Here is a 19,548-nt window from a genome sequence, read left to right on the forward strand (position 1 = left end):
GTATCGTCAGAATTTAGATACAACGGAACATTAAAAAAAAGATAAAATTAAGATTTAACATCTATATTTTCAAATTTTGCAATTATCTAATTCGAAGGATATATGTTGTAAAGTATTTTCATTTTGTTTTTGTTTTTTTATTTAAGTTTTTATTGAAACGGAATCATACAAATTATTTCTTTACAAATTCTTCACATCAGTAAGTATGGTTGACAAGATATATACCATATATATATATATATATACCATAAACGTACACTCTTTATGCATAGGTGTACACATATCTAGACACATATCCACACATACATAGTATACATATACATGTACATATGTGCACACCTGCACTTGCTCACATATATACCCATATATATACTCATACATACATAAACATACATGTACACATACATACCTTCATACACCCTCCTCAACATCCATTACTTTTAATTACTACAATATTACAGGTTATGTACCTCCTATGTGTTTAAAAACTATTTACAGGGTTTGAGGGAGATTACAGTGAGTGTCCTACAAAACAAATACATTGGGGTGTTTTTTTCCATTATAAAGACTTTTTTTACTACATTAATAAAGAATTATTTTTGTGGCGAGTTTGATTGAAGCCAATTTCTAGTCAACGCCTTTTTACTTGTTGCTAGGGGTACTTTTCCATGGGGTTAATTCCCAAATATATAACATCAAATCTAAAGTCTCCTCTAATGCACTGTTATGTGGGACATTCCAGGATTTTGGTGCATTTCCTGTTCCACCACTTAAATTTCAAGTGTACATGTCCAAAATATCTAAATGACTATTTTCTGTGAGAAATGTACTTGCTGTAAGACAAACTGTAAAATATGGTGGAAAAATAAGCTCCTTAGATATTATTCAAAAGACTCAAAAATACCTTTGGACCACCTCAAAAAATGGCCGTTTTCTCTTGTCCCACTCATTGGGTGACCAACTCCTTTGGCAAATTTAACAATTAAAATAAGCTCTAAATAAATGACTTCCTCTTATATATTGTTGATCTGCATCTCCTTTACTCATGAAAACAACTTCTTTGGTCTACATTGTTTTGCATGTTACAGTTTTTATGCTATTAAGTCGTGTCCCACAACATGCGCTCAACCCTGTTACCATAAGGAATTTTACCTGCAGAGAAAGAGTTAAAAATATTTATCTACTGGCACAAAGGAAGTGACATCACAAGGACATTTTCTGCCCACATGGCAAAACCAAGAGTAAGTGCTCTAACAATTTTCAAGTTTGTCCAAGTTGTGTGTGTCTCTCAGTGAACTCAACCCTGTTACTCATATTGTAAGACTAATAATGAGTAGATTAAAAATTGACTTTATATACTTATATAACCATGTTTGTGCTTGATCTTGTGTACATAGCTAAATTTTACAGTTAGCATCTGTTCCTGGGGCAAACCACAACTTAGCCTAGATTTGCAACCCTGTTACTCACAACCCTGTTACTGTAAGTTACCAAATATATTGCGTAATCTAATTTAAAAAAACTGCTTTGATACCTGAGCTTGACAAATCAAACTTTTTGATAGTTTATTACCTGTATTTATTTAAATATATGACAAAAAAAAGGATACGGATAACGTTTCTCCAACAATGTAAAGTATTTTTTTAAGTGTACTTCCCTAGCTTTATTGGGGATATAAAATTTATAGAGTAAAAGCAATGCTTTTTTTTTTTCAATTTATATCTGGGATCATAGAATTTCAAAATAATTTTAGTGCATTTTAGACTCTCTCTCTATTTTATTTGGGTATTATTGAATAATTCCGTCACTTCCCGATAGCGCACTGCACACTCCAGATCAGTAGGGGGCGGTAATGCACTTTTAGTTGATCTAAAATAAAAAATAAGTAGAAGAAGAAGCTCTCAGTCCGCAGTGTTTTATAGAGAAACAGGATCTGATCTGCTGCAGGTAAAGAACTCTACTACACTTTTACTCACTGTTTACTCTCACTTTACTCCTCACTCTCTCTCTGATGGAGGAGAAATGCGGTAGTTTCTAAAAGTAAGATCAAGTAAACTCAGAAACGGGCACTGTTGAGACTCTGTAAGCAGTTCTGACTCTTATCTTAGCAAAAATCAGCCCTGCTTTATAAAAATCCTCTGATTTTAAAAGTAAAACAGGATGATTTTATAGTATTGGATAGAAGTATAGATACTCGGGTTTAATAAAATACTTATATAGAAGTTAAAGTATCAACTCAAGCCTTTAACTCTTTAAGTACAAGAGTAAAAGTACTGGTTTCAAAACTATAAAAAGCTTAAAAAAAGTATGAGAGTAAAAGTAATTTAAGGGGAAAAAATAAAGCCAAATAATGAAATAATGAAAACTAAAAGTGAAAAAACATTTCCATTAACTAAAACTAATAAAACGGTTATTAAAATCAAAAACAAAACAGTAACTAACTGGAACTGAATTAAGAGTTTATAAAACAAACTAAAACTAACTAAAATTACACATAGCGTATGCTTAGTTTTCATGTTTGTTCATTTATTTAGAAGCGTTTTTAGTTGGTAATTCTGGTAAAAATGAGTAAAACCTGTAGATTTTATTGTGTTTCTGAGTTTGTTTATGATTTTCTCTCTGGTGTGATGATGACGTGTCTCATTGATAGTTTTTATTTTCATCTTAAGTGTTAAGTGTGAGTTTTAGTCTGTTTGTTATTTTAATCAGCAGTATTACATTTTTTTGTAGACAGTTCTTTGTTTGTTTGACAGTAACTGAATATATATATATATTTTTTTTTTTAATGGTTTATTTTGTTGATTTTTTTTTATGACACAATACATTTTTAAATCCTGCACCTCAGAAATAACCCAAAGTATAAAAATAAAAATAAAACTAATGAAAACTAAACTAAAAATAAAGGCATTAAGAACAAAAGCTTATATAGTCCTATAGTGCACTACCCACCACATTTCCATTATATATCTAGCTATATAGAGACAGATTCTATCTGTCCAGTATCATTTATTTTACTTTAATCCTGAATATATGGAGATATATGGAGTGCATTATTATAATTATTATTAGTATCATGATATTCTGGATCATTGACTTCTGTTACAAATCTGACAAAGTCTTGTATTTTTTAATAGGTCACTTATAATACTGAGTGTGCAGTATTATATTGTATGTGTATTTTTGAATTTTTTTTTTAAATACCATAAAATATTGTGATATTATTTTAGGGCTATATCGCCCACCCCTACACTGTATATCCTCCTGAGACCCGGACTTTAGCTTGGTGTGCATTTTTTATTTCTTCTATCTATTCAGGAGTACCTAACAAGTATAAAAATATATAAAAACTTAACTTTCTCTTTGTAAAGCAAGCATTTTTGGGAAAAAAAATACCTTGCCATTCGAGATCAGATGGACCCATTTAGTAAAAAAAAATATTTTTTTTATTTCTACGGAAAGTAAATAACCTAGTTTCAAACATAAAAACCTGGCTGTGAAAACGTTTGCCTGGGATTCTCGCCATCTTGTTTTTTTAATGAGTTAAGTATAATGTTGTCATGTGACCACCAAATAGTACTGGCATACGTACGTGTCTCCATATAAGGCTAAAGGGTTAACGTTTAAAAAAAAAAAAAAAATTAAGAATAATGGTGCAGAGGAGCAGTAATGGAATGTCCTCATATGAGGACGCTGGGTCTCAGGAGGATATTTATTTATTATATAATAATATAAATATAATAATATATTTATAAGAATATTAAATAAATATTATTATTTCCCTCCAGAATGGAACAAAGCCCTCTCCTGCTCCCAGTATCCAGTGTGTACTCTACGTAAAATTGAGAGACTCAACCTGAAGAAGGAGGAAAATCTCACGATGTTGAAAACAGAAGATATTATTATTAAATGTGAGGATATAGAGTCGAGTATAGAGGTCGCATCCTGTTCTACTCTTCAGATCAGCTCATCTCACGAACTCACAGAAACGAATACAGTGAAAGATGGCGTCCTCCACTGCTCGTACTGCCAGAAGAGCTTTACTAATAAGACGAGTTTCCAACGACACCAGCTCAACCACACCGGAGAGAAACCGCATCACTGCTCGGAGTGCGGCATGCGCTTCAGAACACACAGCCAATTCCAACTACACCAGAGTTTTCACACCGGCGAGAAACCGCATCAGTGTTCACACTGCGAGAAGAGCTTCAGATTAAAGAACCAGCTCCAGATCCACCAGCGCATTCACACCGGAGAGAAACCGCACCGGTGCTCGGAGTGCGGCGAGGGTTTCAGAAGTAAGTATCAGCTCCAGGTCCACCAGCGCATTCACACCGGAGAGAAACCGTTTTACTGCTTCGAGTGTGGACACAGTTTCAGAGACGCTAACACTCTTAAAAGCCACTGGCGCATTCACACCGGAGAGAAACCGTTTTACTGCTCAGAGTGCGGGAAGAGCTTTTCCCATCGGGGGATTCTCAACGGTCACCAGCGCGTTCACACTGAGAAACCGCATCAGTGTGCGGTGTGTAAGAGGAGGTACAGGTACTCTCACAAATGCCACTGGGCGCCAAATCCTGCAAAAGCTGTAAAATAAGGACTGTATGTGTAAAAACGTGTATAATGCTCTATACAAAACTTGTCGTGGTCTACGCAATTATACCCTTTTAAAAAACAGTAAATTTGAATTAATCATAGATTAGGAAATATAGCTCTGGAAAAAATTAGATCACTTCAGTTTCTGAATCAGTTTCTGTGATTATGAATTTCATATTCATAAAGTTTTAAGAGTTCAGAAATAATCAATATTTGGTGGAATAACCCTGGTTGGTTTTTAATCACAGTTTTTTTATGCATCTTGGCATCATGTTCTCCTCCACCAGTCTTACACACTGCTTTTGGATAACTTTATGCTGCTTTACTCCTGGTGCAGAAATTCAAGCAGTTCAGTTTGGTGGTTTGATTGCTTGTGATAATTTGGTAAATCAAAGAAAATCATAATTTTTAAGTGCCCTCTTATTTTTAAAATACACAGTCACTACCAGTCAAAAGTTTTAGAACAGCTCTATATGAAACTGAGACTTAGTCCTGTAGAATATGTATGTTTTGTTTTAAGTCCCTTGTTCTTTGTTTTGTTCTATATATATTTTCTATTTTCCCCTATTGTACTGTACGTTAAACCTCTATGAGATTTTGTATTCGATGTTAAAAAATAAAAATAACTAATTGTTATATAAATAAACCTTTATCTTTGGGTTTTTGGTCACTTCACTTCCTCAAATCACACTTCCCACTCCAGATCAGTAGGGGGCGGTAATGCACTTTTAGTTATTCTACCATAAACCTGAAAGAAAAATAATAAGAAGAAGAAGATCTGAGTCCGCAGTGTTTTATAGAGAAACAGGATCTGATCTGCTGCAGGTAAAGAACTCTACTACACTTTTACTCACTGTTTACTCTCACTTTACTCCTAACTTTCCCTCTAAAAGAGGAGAAATCCTGTATATTTTAGCAGTAAAATGTAAAATAAGAGAGATTAATGTGAGCTGAGGAGGCTAAGGTTGACTCTTACTCTGTGATTTTGGGTTTTTATGGTTTATTTTGATGTTTGAGGTATAATTTATTATATAATTATAGGACTAACAGGCTACTTACACACTCAAAGAAAACAGAGGTTTGATATTAGTACTTTATTATTGTACTCTTATAGGTGTAATATTGGTCTTTACCGGGTCAGATTCGATTCCCTCTGAAGTACAAAGTCTTTCCTAACAGCAGAAAATACAGTTTTATACCATTTAACCTGCTAAAAGGTACATTCAGTATTCTATATCACTGTATTAATATACTGTATGTACAGTTGCATCTCAAAAAATTAGAATATCATTAAAAAGTTACTTTATTTCAGTAATTTAGTTCAAGATGTGAAACTCATATATTATATAGATGTATTAAACACAGAGTGATCTATTTTAAGTGTTTATTTATGTTATTGTTTTACTGGCTGACAGCCAATTAAAAACTCAACAATCAGTGTATCAGAAAATTTGAATATTATATTAAAAGACCAATAAGTACTTTTGGTACTCAGTGTGGGCAGTGTGCTAAGTCCTGCTGGAAAATGAAATCTGCATCTCTATAAAAGTTATTATCAGCAGAGGGAAGCTGTAAGATATGAAGTGCTGTAAGATTTTGTGGGAAAACAAAACTGCACTGACTTTAGACTTGATAATAAAACACAGTGGATCAACACCAGCAGATGACAGACATGACTCTCCAAACCATCACTGATTGGTGGAAACTTCACACTAGACCTCGAGCAGTTTGGACTGTGTGTCTCTCCACTCTTCCTCCAGACTTTATCAAGTTTTTGACACACATTTAGTTAATGATAATCTTTACTGGTACGAAAAAAGACTTTCACTGAAAGATTACACTCTATTGTACCTCAATACAAGGTTCAGCCCCAGAGACAAACTTAAACTCTTTTTTTAAGAGTTTACAAATCTGTACTTATTTTTATTAGTCCGTTTAGGTCCTTAAACTTTAACGTTTTTTAACAGGGTCTTTTTACAGATGGTCCCCTAGTAAATATGGTGTTGTGCTGAATTCAGCACCCCCGCCAGGAAAAGCACCCTCTCTCAGAAGAGGCTGCGGGTGACGTTACTATTTTTCATTATTTTTTACGAGTTCTCAGCGTAGCTTAAAACAGTATCTTGGGTTTTTCCATTTTCTAAAAGTTAAAAGTTAAAGCCAAGAAGACGTGCTGAATTCGGCACAGCACCGGCTATTCTTATTAAATGTATTGGGGAGAAATGGAAAGATCTAAGCTTAGTTTGCTTAGTGTTATTTGGGAGAATTGTGGATGTTGTTTGTGAGCAAGAAAAGAGTTCAAACTTGAATATCCACTAAATCTCTAACATCCACAAAACTCTTACATACTATTTAACCCTTTCAGACCTGAATTATCTTCAGTGATGAAAACAAATGTAAGAATGCTGTTTTCTGACTCTAATATTCTACTGTAAAATATATATAGCAAAGAAATCCCATTAATTAAAATACATGTTTTTCTCATACGTCCTCCAGAATTATCTACTGTTTTTCTCTAAACTTGTAGTCCCGTCCGGATTGGGCTTTAAAGGGCTTTGTTCTAAATCACATTAATTAAATTAGTAGAAATTCACTGTTTCATTCCCTCAATGACTTTAAAAGTACTACTGTTTTTCCAGTGGGCAGGGCTAATCTAACTCTACTGATTCCTTGGTTTATAAACTTGTTTATTGCCAACAAACAGCTCTCAAATAGTGTTCTGTGCAACTAAACATTTATAAACAAAGAAAATACAGTTTCTGAATCAGTTTCTCTGATTTTACTATTTATAGGTTTATGTTTGAGTAAAATGAACATTGTTGTTTTATTCTATAAACTACAGACAACATTTCTCCCAAATTACAAATAAAAATATTCTCATTTAGAGCATTTATTTACAGAAAATGAGAACCAGAACTAGAACTTTTTTTTGTCCCACCAAGAGTCATGTAATATTAGATAAGATAAGATAGCATTTTAATGATCCTGAAGGAAATTGCAGTGTCACAGTACTGAACATACAACACACATGATCAAACATACATTAAGAAAAATAAAAAGCAACAAAAGTTAAACAGCAATTAGCACACAAAAAGATAAATAAATAAATAAATAAATGGGCATGGTAAATGAGGGTAATTTAGGTGTATTCAGAGGCAGCATATGTATTATTGCAGTTGAAAAATAAATAAATATTATTACTAGGAGCAACAGTAACATGGGAGTGAAACTATATAAAAAATAAACACAGGTCGGATAAAAAGGGCTTGAGTGAGTCACGTTAGCTATTCAAACACTAAAGGCTTTGATTAGTATTGGGTTTATTTTGAACCACAAAATATAAACTCAATATATATAGAAGTCAGACTTTATTATCATCAGAAAAAGAGCTGAAGAATATAAACAATAGTCCTTAATAAGAGAAACGCCACTTTTACTAAATTACACATTTTAAACAGTTCCATAAACACTAGAAACAAACCTAAAATACTGAATGTTTAAGTATTTACAAGAGATATTTCTCAAATATTTTATTGCACAATTTATATACAAGTTTAATATCAATTTACTGTATGTTATTATTGAAGCCATTAAAGGATTACAGTATTTAAATCAGCTACAATTCCCTTCTTTCTCTAGTCAGTAAATATATTCAAGTCATCCTTTAAGCTACAGTAATAATATAGTATTAATATATTTAAAGGTCTGTAGTTACTGCTGAATTTTACTGGGATAAAACACTCATACAGTAGAAACAGCAGCAGGAGCTGTTCTGGTTTCTCTGTAGGATGGTATTAGACCAGCGTTCGACTCCACAGAGCTGCGTGTGCTTCTTTGGTGGTGCCTGTAGGGGTATTGCGGTATGAGAGAAATACATACTGGTTGTAGTTTTCCCTCTGCTATACCGCCCATCATTAAGTCAAGGTTTTCACCAGACTGCAAAACTCTCTTTATTACAAAATCCACAATTGTTCTACCACACTAGACACTAATTTGGAGTACAAAGATATATATATATATCTAATGAAAATGCTTTTATTCTTTGTGTTCTTCCACAGGATGAAAAATGTTTAATAAGAGGATCGTCTTACAAATATCGAACGTGAGAGACATTCAGATTTGAGAATATGGTTTCCAGAAGATCCAGAACTCAGAAAATATCCTCTGCATCTGATCACGTCAGCGCGCCTCACAGGAAAACACAACGAAATACCGTCAAAAAGAAACCGTATCACTGCTCAGAGTGTGGAAAGAGCTATAGTGAACGAGGGAATCTCAAAAAACACCAGAAAATTCATACTGGAGAGAAGCCGCATCGCTGCTCGGAGTGCGGGAAGAGCTTTAGAGAACGAGCGACTCTCAAAAAACACCAGAGAATTCATACTGGAGAGAAACCGTACCACTGCTCAGAGTGCGGAAAAAGTTTTACCCAGCAGATTCATCTCCAACTGCACCAGCTAATTCATACCGGAAAGAAACCGTACCGCTGTTCAGAATGTGGAAAAACCTTTAATCAAGCAGGTCATCTCCAACTGCACCAGAGAATACATACCGGAGAGAAGCCATATCGCTGCTCAGACTGTGGGAAGCATTTCAGTCAACCGAGTAATCTGCAAACACACAAGCTAATTCATACTGGACAGAAACCTTATACGTGCTCACAATGTGGACGGAGTTTTAGAGGGAGTGGTGCTCTCAGAAAACACCAGCGTATTCATACCGGAGAGAAACCCTATCGGTGCTCAGAGTGCGGGCAAAGTTTTCGAGGGAGCGGCACGCTAAAAATACACCAGCGAATACATACCGGAGAGAAACCCTATCACTGCTCAGACTGCGGGAAGAGGTTTACTCAGCTGAGCAATCTCCAAAGACACCAGAGAATTCATACCGGACGCAAACCGCACCAGTGCTCGCACTGCGGGAGGAGTTTTACTCAACGGAGTAGTCTCCAGATTCACCAGCGGATTCATACCGGAGAGAAACCCTATCACTGCCCGGATTGTGGACACAGTTTTACTCAACAGAGTAATCTCCAAATACATCGGCGAATTCACACTGGAGAGAAACCGTATCACTGCTCAGACTGCGGGAGAAACTTCAGACATTTAAACATTAAAACACACAGATGCTTCAAACAAAGACAAATACAATAACGAGGGAAAAATATACTTATACCTTGTAAAATGGACTTTTGTTGTAGTAAAACATGATAAAAGTACTTATATTTGTTGAATAGCTCAACTCCGTTCTCCCACAGCGTTTAGAGATCCAGAAATATTGTGCTTTTTGCCCAGAACCGGAGAGCCCTGACATTTAAAACGAGGCATTAATAACTTAAAAAGTGCACAAGAAGCTTATTAAACACCACTGTGTACATCCCATAATACTAGCTTCAGCTCCGAGTGCCGCCATTACTGTACTGATAATAACATAGACATATATATACATAGACTCCGCATAGTGTAGCAGCCGGCGCCAAGGGATTTTACCAAGGAGGTGTATAACGGTGTAAAAAGCAATTTATCGAGGCAAAATATGCCCCAATACGGCTGCTGTAAAGAGTTCTGGGCTAAAAGCACACAATTTCTGGATCTCTGAACACTGTGGGAGAACGGAGATGAGCTATTCAACAAATATAAGAACTTTTTAATCATGTTTTACTACAACAAAAGTACATTTTACACCAGAGTTCTCCTTTAAGACAAAATGCGTTCGTCTGTAGTTTGTTTCTCTGGTCTGAATCAGTTAAAGCTAAAGGAATCACTTTGAAGTGTTCACAGTGTGAAACGTATTCTGGTTTATTTAACACTTTCTGCTTACTTTCTGTCACAGTTTTAATATTTTGTGTGTGTGTGTATATATATTTATTAGTGGTGTCAATCAATAAATCAAATTAAATCCAGTTAATCACAACATTATTCTGTGATTACCATGTGTTCTACTGAAGACACAAGTTTTTATAGTGGATTTTTAACCCTTGGATTAAAACAGGTTTTACATCCAAAAGTGCACTTTGTGATCTCAGATAAATTACTCGGGAATGCATTCATGCACCAACATAAACCATTTCATCTTTCTTGTTCCTTGTTTTCTTTAAAAGTTTTTTTTGTTTTATTCCTCCATTATAACTCCATTTATTTGCTCAAAACACATAATCAGTTACATTTACATTTACTCTCGGATCTGTCGTCATGATTTCCACTGATTGTCCAAAGTGTTGAAAAAAAAAGAGACTTTTCCCCAAACAATATTATTTACTTCTAGTGCTTCAAACTTATTTATATAATGTTCCAAAAAATAATACCAGTAAATAACACAATTTATTTATTTAGACAAAAAAGTTTGCATTTTTGTATATAGTTTTATTTGTGTCTTCTTTTTGACTAAATAAAATTGTTTTTCTAATAATTTTGTAGAATAATTCTTTATTAAAAAATTTGTTGTTATTATTATAAGCAGCTGAAAATAAATTCCTAGTATAGTAAATTAGTTTTTTTATTAGTTGGAACTTTGTCCATATTGATAAAAATACTCAAAGCAGTGGGATATGGTAACATGATGGTGAACTTGCATTAAATTCTACATGAAATAAAAAACATGATTTTTTGCTACGTGACATTGAACGCTGTGGCCCGTTGGGAGTGGAGAGTTGTCATTAACGGTGTGTACAGGTATTTGTAACAATGAGGTCTTATAAACCTTCAGAAAATGAACCTTAATACAAATATATAAAGTTCAGTGCAAATATATAAAGGTAATTAGAAGGATGTATAAATAAACAGATTCAGGTTCTGATACGTTTGTGTCGGCTTTTAAACTTCACAAAAAGAGGGAGAATGTGCATTTTAACAGTTTAAACTGTGAAGCAGATGGGCTCAGTTTTGCCAACTCCTCAGTAGCTTATTGGCTGTCCTAAAAGTCGTTAGAATAAATGACGTCATCGCCTAATTTGCATAATACATGTTTGTGAAGCTGTAAAGGATTAGGGAGAGAAAAAAGTGAGTTTGTTTGTTTTATTTTATTTTTTTTATGTTTTCTTAAGTTTTCTTTATTTTTAAACCTATCATGGTCAAATTGTTCAATGATTCAATAGATGTTTAGCTTTTTTATAAAAAGGGAGACACTGTGGAGGAGGTGAGTGACAGGCTATGTGGTGAATGAGGTGAGGTGACTGACTGAGACTGTGTGCTTTTAGACGGTCATCTGTCAAGCAGAGGCAAAAGGTTCCTGGGACTTCACATCACTGACAAGCTCACTCACCATGCATTCCCTAATGAAAAAGGCACAAGAACACACACACACACATCCCCGTACGGGCCAAAAACAGAATAAAACAATTACACCTGGTGGACATTCATCCGTCATGCCTGAAGGGTTCCGCTTTCAACTGTGGGCCGGTTAGCTCAGTTGGTTAGAGCGTGGTGCTAATAACGCCAAGGTCGCGGGTTCGATCCCCGTACGGGCCAAAAGTTCTTCTCTTTGTTTTGCTATATCATGCTTTCAGACGGTCATCTGTCAAGCAGAGGCAAATGGTGAGTCAGGTAAATAACGTACACTGAAGTTATACACTCAAACTTATAGTTTTTAAAGCGGTTCTCAGTGGCATTCACACAGTCAAAACCTTCGTTGGAGAATGCGGGCCTCGATCCGGCTACCTCTCGCATGCTAAGCGAGCGCTCTACCATTTGCGCCAAAGCTGGGGAACAATAGTCTGCTTTCCCGTGGGAAGAAGAAAAAATGGAGGGAAGAAGGGGGAAGAAGGAGGAAGAAGGGAAAAGGAAAGAAAGCGAGAAAAAGAAAAGTTAACCATCGAGCAAAAACTGAAAAATGAATTGTTTCTGCCTCTTTAAAAAAAACTGCGGTGTTTATTTCGTTGAATATGTTTCTTTTTTATTATTATTGTCATTTTCTGAGCTAAAGGGAAGATCGGGGCAGATACAAAGGTCGCGAGTTCAAATCCCGGTGTGCTATCAAAGAACAGCAGCTTAGATTTTAAATGTAACTAAAATTAACTGAAACTTAAAAGGCATTTAAACAAATGTTTTCCCATACACCAATCTTAATTTACTGTTAATTTATTATTTAATTAATTTATAATATAATTATTATATTATAAATTAGTAAAACAGGTATACCACAATGTTCTATATAGTGTAAAAGGTATACCACAGTGTTGTATATAGTGTAACAGGTATACCACAGCATTGTATATAGTGTAACAGGGATACCACAGCGTTGTATATAGTGTAACAGGTATACCACAGCATTGTATATAGTGTAACAGGTATACCACAGCGTTGTATATAGTGTAACAGGGATACCACAGCGTTGTATATAGTGTAACAGGGATACCACAGCGTTGTATGTAACAGATATACCACAGTATTGTATATAGTGTAACAGGTATACCACAGCATTGTATATAGTGTAACAGGTATACCACAGCGTTGTATATAGTGTAACAGGTATACCACAGCGTTGTATATAGTGTAACAGGGATACCACAGCGTTGTATATAGTGTAACAGGGATACCACAGCGTTGTATATAGTGTAACAGGTATACCACAGCGTTGTATATAGTGTAACAGGTATACCACAGCATTGTATATAGTGTAACAGGTATACCACAGTGTTGTATATAGTGTAACAGGTATACCACAGCATTGTATATAGTGTAACAGGTATACCACAGCGTTGTATATAGTGTAACAGGGATACCACAGCGTTGTATATAGTGTAACAGGTATACCACAGCATTGTATATAGTGTAACAGGTATACCACAGCGTTGTATATAGTGTAACAGGTATACCACAGCATTGTATATAGTGTAACAGGTATACCACAGCGTTGTATATAGTGTAACAGGGATACCACAGCGTTGTATATAGTGTAACAGGGATACCACAGCGTTGTATGTAACAGATATACCACAGTATTGTATATAGTGTAACAGGTATACCACAGCATTGTATATAGTGTAACAGGTATACCACAGCGTTGTATATAGTGTAACAGGGATACCACAGCGTTGTATATAGTGTAACAGGGATACCACAGCGTTGTATGTAACAGATATACCACAGTATTGTATATAGTGTAACAGGTATACCACAGCGTTGTATATAGTCTAACAGGTATACCACAGCGTTCTATATAGTGTAACAGGTATGTCACAGCGTGGTATATAGTATAACAGGTACACCACGTTTTATATAGTATAACAGGTATACCACAATATTTTACATAGTAAAACAGATGCTACAATATTTTATATATTTTAAAGGTATACCTTAATATTTTCCATAGTATAAGAGGTATACCACAATATTGTATATAGTATAAAGGGGTATACCACAATAATTTAGATAGTGTAAAAGGTATACTACAATATTCTTTATAGCATAACAGGTATACTACAATATTTATATAGTATAACAGATACCACAACATTTTATATACTTGCAGTTGGTTTTTATAATATGTTTTTTTTTTACAAACAAGAGACTTGAATAACTAACTGAATTTCAAAGGAAATTTATTTGAATTTACATGCAAAAGTGTAATTATTTTTACCAACAGAGACATTATCAAACATTTAACAAAAAATGTTAGGAGTCCAGCTTATTTTACTCTATAAATAACATGACGGAGAGAAAAATTGTCAGCAACAACAACAAAAAAACAAACAAACTAAATACAGTTAAATGTACAGTGTTTAGGTATGGTCAGCTTTTCTCTTTTTTGTCTCCTCAAGCCACTTTTCCCGAGACATTGTCTCTGTATTAGGGCAATATATTTTCCCTTTATACTGACTGTGCCCTGTTGTCTCAGTTCTGAACTGCCCACACTTGCGACAGGAGTTTGCCTCCACTCTCCTTTTATTAAACCTGGCCTTGGATGTGGATTTCTTTGTAGTACACATGGATGGGGTTGGTGCAACCGATGAAGCTGTTGTAGCTGTTGTCTGGGCAACAGTACTCACAGACGAGACAGGGAAGGATACAGGTATGGTAAAAATGGAAGACAAAGGAGGGGAAGGCTTAAATATCACTGCTGGCTGACTTAAAGTTGTAGTGGTTTGCAGAGAAAATGTTTGAGAAGACGGGACAGTTGAAGGCTTTGGAAAAAGTTTCCTCTGAGCACACATCTTCTGACGTGCAGAAGGTGGTAAGAAGTGGTCATCTGTTGATGCAGCTCGTTTTTTACACTTTGCCTGCCCTACTGTGCTTTGTGGCAAGTGGTACACATGTTGAACACCTGGTGGTGGAGGAGCAACAGCAGGGCGAAGATTTGCAGGCTGAAGAGGCTCAGTGGCAACAGGGACAGAAGATGGCAGGTTTATCCCTTGCAGCACTAACTGAACATCCTGTTTCTTGACTCGTTTGTTGTACCATTGGTTCAGGGTGGTTGAGTTGACTTCCACTAGCTGAAGAGTGGTGCTTTGCATAACAGCACCATTACCCAGGATAAGCTGTCGGATTTTGCTGTAGTCTTTTAGAATCAAAGCCCACCTTGACAAAGTCACCTGCCCTTGTTTTTTTGGGCTCCTGTGTATTCCACAGAGCTTGACAAAAATGGCTTCCAACAGACGGCAACAGTCTGGCCACTGGGCAGGAGAACCAGAGGAGCTCAGAATGCAGCGTTTTAGGCTCTCCACACCAGGGGTAAACTCTCTTTTTTTCTTTGGTGACCTGAACCTGCCTGTGGTGAGCCGGTCCTGATAACGAGCAGCAAAAGCTACACGCTGCTGGTCATATGGTAGCAAATTTTGCCAAAGGCCTATAATGGTACTAGCCTGTTGGTTGGTTATTATCAGACTTGTTTCACTGCGAAGACCCACTAGGTACTCAGCAAGGCTGTCCACACGGTCCATCCCAGGTATGTTATGGTCATCTACAGCCTGCAATAACAAATAAACCCATTAAGATTAGTGATGGTTGAGAAAGAGCAAATGCAAACCACATTAATAAATATTTCTTACTCAATTTTTATAGAATTGATAGCTTATTTTCTCAGTGTGAAGTAACTGTTTGCTTACCAGTTGCTCTACAGGCTCCTCTGTAGTGGCATCGGTGGTGGCAGAGACTGACGCAAGTGGAGCAAGGGGCATGAAGGACGCTGACATCTGTGCAACTGGAGCAGGAGCCACGCAGGAGGCAGAGGACTGTATAAGTGCAGGAGGAGCCACGCAGGAGGCAGAGGACTGTGTGAGGGCAAGAGGAGCCACACAGGAGGCAGAGGACTGTGTGAGGGCAGGAGGAGCCACGCAGGAGGCAGAGGACTGTGTGAGGGCAGGAGGAGCCACGCAGGAGGCAGAGGACTGTGTGAGGGCAGGAGGAGCCACGCAGGAGGCAGAGGACTGTGTGAGGGCAGGAGGAGCCACGCAGGAGGCAGAGGACTGTGTGAGGGCAGGAGGAGCCACGCAGGAGGCAGAGGACTGTGTGAGGGCAGGAGGAGCCACGCAGGAGGCAGAGGACTGTGTGAGGGCAGGAGGAGCCACGCAGGAGGCAGAGGACTGTGTGAGGGCAGGAGGAGCCACGCAGGAGGCAGAGGACTGTGTGAGGGCAGGAGGAGCCACGCAGGAGGCAGAGGACTGTGTGAGGGCAGGAGGAGCCACGCAGGAGGCAGAGGACTGTGTGAGGGCAGGAGGAGCCACGCAGGAGGCAGAGGACTGTGTGAGGGCAGGAGGAGCCACGCAGGAGGCAGAGGACTGTATAAGTGCAGGAGGAGCCACGCAGGAGGCAGAGGACTGTGTGAGGGCAGGAGGAGCCACGCAGGAGGCAGAGGACTGTGTGAGGGCAGGAGGAGCCACGCAGGAGGCAGAGGACTGTGTGAGGGCAGGAGGAGCCACGCAGGAGGCAGAGGACTGTGTAAGTGGAGCAACAGGTGGTACAGAACACTGGTGTGGTGAGGGAGAAGAAATGTGAGTAGCAGGCAGCAGAGGTGATGGTGGATACTGTGAGAGCACAGATGTTTGTTCTGATGGTGGCACAAGCAGAAGGCCAATGGAGGGTGAGGTCACAGCTGGGATGGTGATGGTAGCAGCCAATGGATCAGCTAAAATGTTATCCAGGATGGGAAACACAGGCTCATCAAAACCCTCATCTAGGTGTTCATACTCCAAGGCAATGTCCTCTAATAACTCATCTGTCTCTTCAGTTTCCTTCTCCATCTCTGGAAAAGAGTGCCCAGTCTGCTCATACAAGTAGTCGATACCAATTAATTCTCCTGTAGGAACAAATACACAGGAACCAGAGTTGTGTTAAGATTTGGATATTTAAAAAAATATATACACATTGTCTTCAGTTACTTGGACTTGAAACATAACATTTGGCATTTTACATTTGGGACTGCTTGTTGAACTAATCTACTTTTATTTCTGATGGAACTTCTCTTTAATAAATAGTACAAACATTGATGTATCTTGAATGGTTGATGTAAAATAAGATAAAGTTGGGTTGTTACTCTGCAAATAGTATAACTTAAAACAAGCTCAATAACATGTTAAATTAAGAGAATGGACCTTGAGCTGGGTAACATAAATACTTTGACATTAAACAGTTTGGAGTGTTTTAAGTTCAGAATAACTTACCAGTGTACTGTGTGGGTGGCTGAAAGGATGGGACAAACCTCCGCCCAAGCACTTTCAGAGAGCTGTTGTTCACACTGTGAAGCAGGTCCCCAGAATAACATAGAAAAGAGGGAGGTTTGGATGCCACAGACTCCACACTCCTGTTATGATTCCACCTGTTAAGACCCTCCAACAGGTACAGCTGAAAGTTGAGACTGTTGGCCTGTGTACCTTAAAAATACACATACATTTTAATCAAACAGTTTAACCATCGCAATGCTAATTTGTTCTTTGCTAACAGTAAATGTCTTAATTATATTGCCACAACTCACCTGGGATGAATCTGTTGAGGTGCAGGTGGAAGGATTCCAGGGATTTAGAGCCTCTTGCACATCTGTACCTGGTTAGTACAATGCCTTCCACTGTGGTGTTCCCTATGTCAGTGTACAGTGGTACACCTGGTACATCCTGAATGCACTTTACATGCCTCTGCTGCACACGCCATATGTGCTCCATTCTGACATTGTCCAACAAAGGGACACCCATTTGGTCTCTGCCCTTCTCTCCCATCAGCTCCTGCAGGAGTGTTTGAATGAGGAGGATTGTGGTCTCCTCACCCCGTGTCCTTCGTCTGCAGTACTGGGCCAGCTCATCTTTTGTGATGTTCCTGTCCACCATTGCACTGGTCACCCCAGGAACACCCTCTTTTTTAAGCTGTTTCCTCTTTGCCAAGCGCAGCAAGGCAACATCATTTGGGTCCCATTCAAAAATGCACGAGGACAGTCGGGCCATGAACGTGGGGTACAGAGGATGAGCGTCAGTGGTACAACCGACAGCCAGGCGCCTCATAAAATGGTAGATGTCCAGTCTGACAGTGAGGTCTGGCCAACCGCTAAACCTCTCCTCCAGTTTAGTCTGCCCACCTGTGTCCTTGCAGCAGCCAGAGTCCACATACAAGAGCTTTGGTGGCACCATGGCTGCCTGGGAGTATCTCTTGATGAGACCTTTGACCATTGCATCCAATCCTGGCCCCTCTTGCGCAGTGAGCACACTGATGAGAATTTGACCTCTCTCGTTGCTGACAGAGGTCATCCACTGTGCTGTCCCCTTGGCTGGACCAGCAAGCTTCCTTGTGATCTAACAAAACAATAGGACATAAGATTGCATTGCATCAATAATCAGCCATTGTTAAATGGGAATTGTTAATTAGTAGAGAAACCTACTGAATCTCACTGATTTAACATATGGTGATAGAAAGGAGAGGTTATAGCTGCAGTGCAAATAAAGCCATTTCATTTGCTATTCAAAACCACCAGTAAACCTACAAGTGTTTTGTGTGTTGATCATAAAATAGAGGTAATTTTAGAAGCAAATAAAATTTCAAACAGCAAAGCCAAGAACAATTCTGACTCCACACATTTCTTTAGAACAGAGCATTTCACACACAAAAACCCTGAGTGGAATTTTATCTAAATGTTACACAGTAATGATCTAATACCTTTTTAGTGGAGTCCATTTTTAAGATGGATCCAAAAATGGACGTAATGGAAGCCTTGATGTGGTCGACTCGACTCATTATGTCCTTTCCGTAGACTGTAAGAAGCCATCTTTCTGTGGGGACAGCAATCGGCTCTGGGGGCTCTTGAAAAACCACAGGAAAAAGGCTGGGATGCGCTACAAAAGATTCACACTCCCCAAAATATCTGGCAAGGCGAATCAACCACTCCTCACTGTGATTTTCTTTTAGCTGCTTTAGGAGACGATTGGAGCTGTTCCCCAATGTCCTCTCTCTCATCAGACGGATGACCCTAATATCACAAGCATACCTGCAAAACAAGACAGACAACTATTGTAGAATTTTGTCTGAGGTAAATTTAAAGTTGTGCTCAGAATGTAACTGACAGTCGGTGCTACTTACTTTCGTGTGAGGATGATTCGGAACTCTGACCGGTGAGGGACATCCAGTTGGTCCAGGACGGTCTTGCTTGTTGACAGATGGGTGACTTTACAAAAATTGCAACGGAGAGTCTCGGTCACCATCAGGTAATATCTGTCAATGTCCAAGACATGTCGCACTCTTTTATGGATTCCGCAACCAGTCAGCTGCTTGCCGCAGTCTGGGCACTGCAACCTGACCTTCCACAGGTGGTATGGCATCCACACAAGAAGACGATGGGTGAAGAAGGGATCTGGTGTGGGCACCTGATGGTAAATCAGAGCTGGTGTAGGTGGCTCATACCATAGCTTCAGGCCACTTCTAAGTCTCTGATTCCCCCACAATGTGGATGCTATCCATTTCTGGTCTTGTAGAGGGATGTTTTTCTTCATCTCTGCTGGCAACCAGAAATCATTGAAACCAGAAGATGACAGAGCAGGAGATTGAG

The 19,548-nt window shown here is 38.1% G+C and overlaps 3 protein-coding genes and 1 non-coding gene across 4 annotated transcripts; 3 read left to right on the forward strand and 1 right to left on the reverse strand.

Annotated features, from left to right (window-relative positions):
• Positions 1–1,877: 1,877 nt before the first annotated feature.
• Positions 1,878–5,202, forward strand: LOC125788951 (gastrula zinc finger protein XlCGF49.1-like). The gene is made up of 2 exons (XM_049472916.1): positions 1,878–1,947; positions 3,786–5,202. The coding sequence occupies exon 2, from the start codon at positions 3,878–3,880 to the stop codon at positions 4,592–4,594; it is 717 nt and encodes a 238-aa protein (XP_049328873.1). The 5' UTR covers positions 1,878–1,947; positions 3,786–3,877; the 3' UTR covers positions 4,595–5,202.
• A 145-nt stretch (positions 5,203–5,347) lies between these two features.
• Positions 5,348–10,503, forward strand: LOC125788949 (zinc finger protein 239-like). The gene is made up of 2 exons (XM_049472915.1): positions 5,348–5,418; positions 8,649–10,503. Exon 2 carries the CDS (start codon positions 8,718–8,720, stop codon positions 9,741–9,743), a length of 1,026 nt encoding a protein of 341 aa, XP_049328872.1. The 5' UTR covers positions 5,348–5,418; positions 8,649–8,717; the 3' UTR covers positions 9,744–10,503.
• A 1,479-nt stretch (positions 10,504–11,982) lies between these two features.
• On the forward strand, positions 11,983–12,056 carry trnai-aau (transfer RNA isoleucine (anticodon AAU)). Its single transcript has one exon. It is a non-coding gene; the product is annotated as a tRNA-Ile (tRNA).
• A 2,069-nt stretch (positions 12,057–14,125) lies between these two features.
• LOC125788833 (histone deacetylase complex subunit SAP130-like) lies at positions 14,126–19,546 on the reverse strand. Its single transcript, XM_049472708.1, has 6 exons — positions 19,083–19,546; positions 18,896–18,990; positions 17,497–18,293; positions 17,186–17,395; positions 15,632–16,821; positions 14,126–15,493 (listed from the first exon to the last, which is right to left on the reverse strand). Exons 3-6 carry the CDS (start codon positions 18,254–18,256, stop codon positions 14,309–14,311), a joined length of 3,345 nt encoding a protein of 1,114 aa, XP_049328665.1. The 5' UTR covers positions 18,257–18,293; positions 18,896–18,990; positions 19,083–19,546; the 3' UTR covers positions 14,126–14,308.
• Between the last annotated feature and the right edge of the window lie 2 nt (positions 19,547–19,548).

This window comes from Astyanax mexicanus, unplaced genomic scaffold, assembly GCF_023375975.1.
Source record: "Astyanax mexicanus isolate ESR-SI-001 unplaced genomic scaffold, AstMex3_surface scaffold_31, whole genome shotgun sequence".
Lineage (NCBI taxonomy): Eukaryota > Metazoa > Chordata > Actinopteri > Characiformes > Acestrorhamphidae > Astyanax > Astyanax mexicanus.

Bases quoted from the DNA above. Each gene is read 5' to 3' on its own strand.
- LOC125788951 (XM_049472916.1), top strand. From the start codon at position 3,878: ATGTTGAAAACAGAAGATATTATTATTAAATGTGAGGATATAGAGTCG.
- LOC125788949 (XM_049472915.1), top strand. From the start codon at position 8,718: ATGGTTTCCAGAAGATCCAGAACTCAGAAAATATCCTCTGCATCTGAT.
- LOC125788833 (XM_049472708.1), bottom strand. From the start codon at position 18,256: ATGACCTCTGTCAGCAACGAGAGAGGTCAAATTCTCATCAGTGTGCTC. The intron at 17,396-17,496 runs GTGAGTTGTGGC...TGTATTTTTAAG, and splicing joins CCTCAACAGATTCATCCCAG to GTACACAGGCCAACAGTCTC. The intron at 15,494-15,631 runs GTAAGCAAACAG...TTGTTATTGCAG, and splicing joins AGGAGCCTGTAGAGCAACTG to GCTGTAGATGACCATAACAT.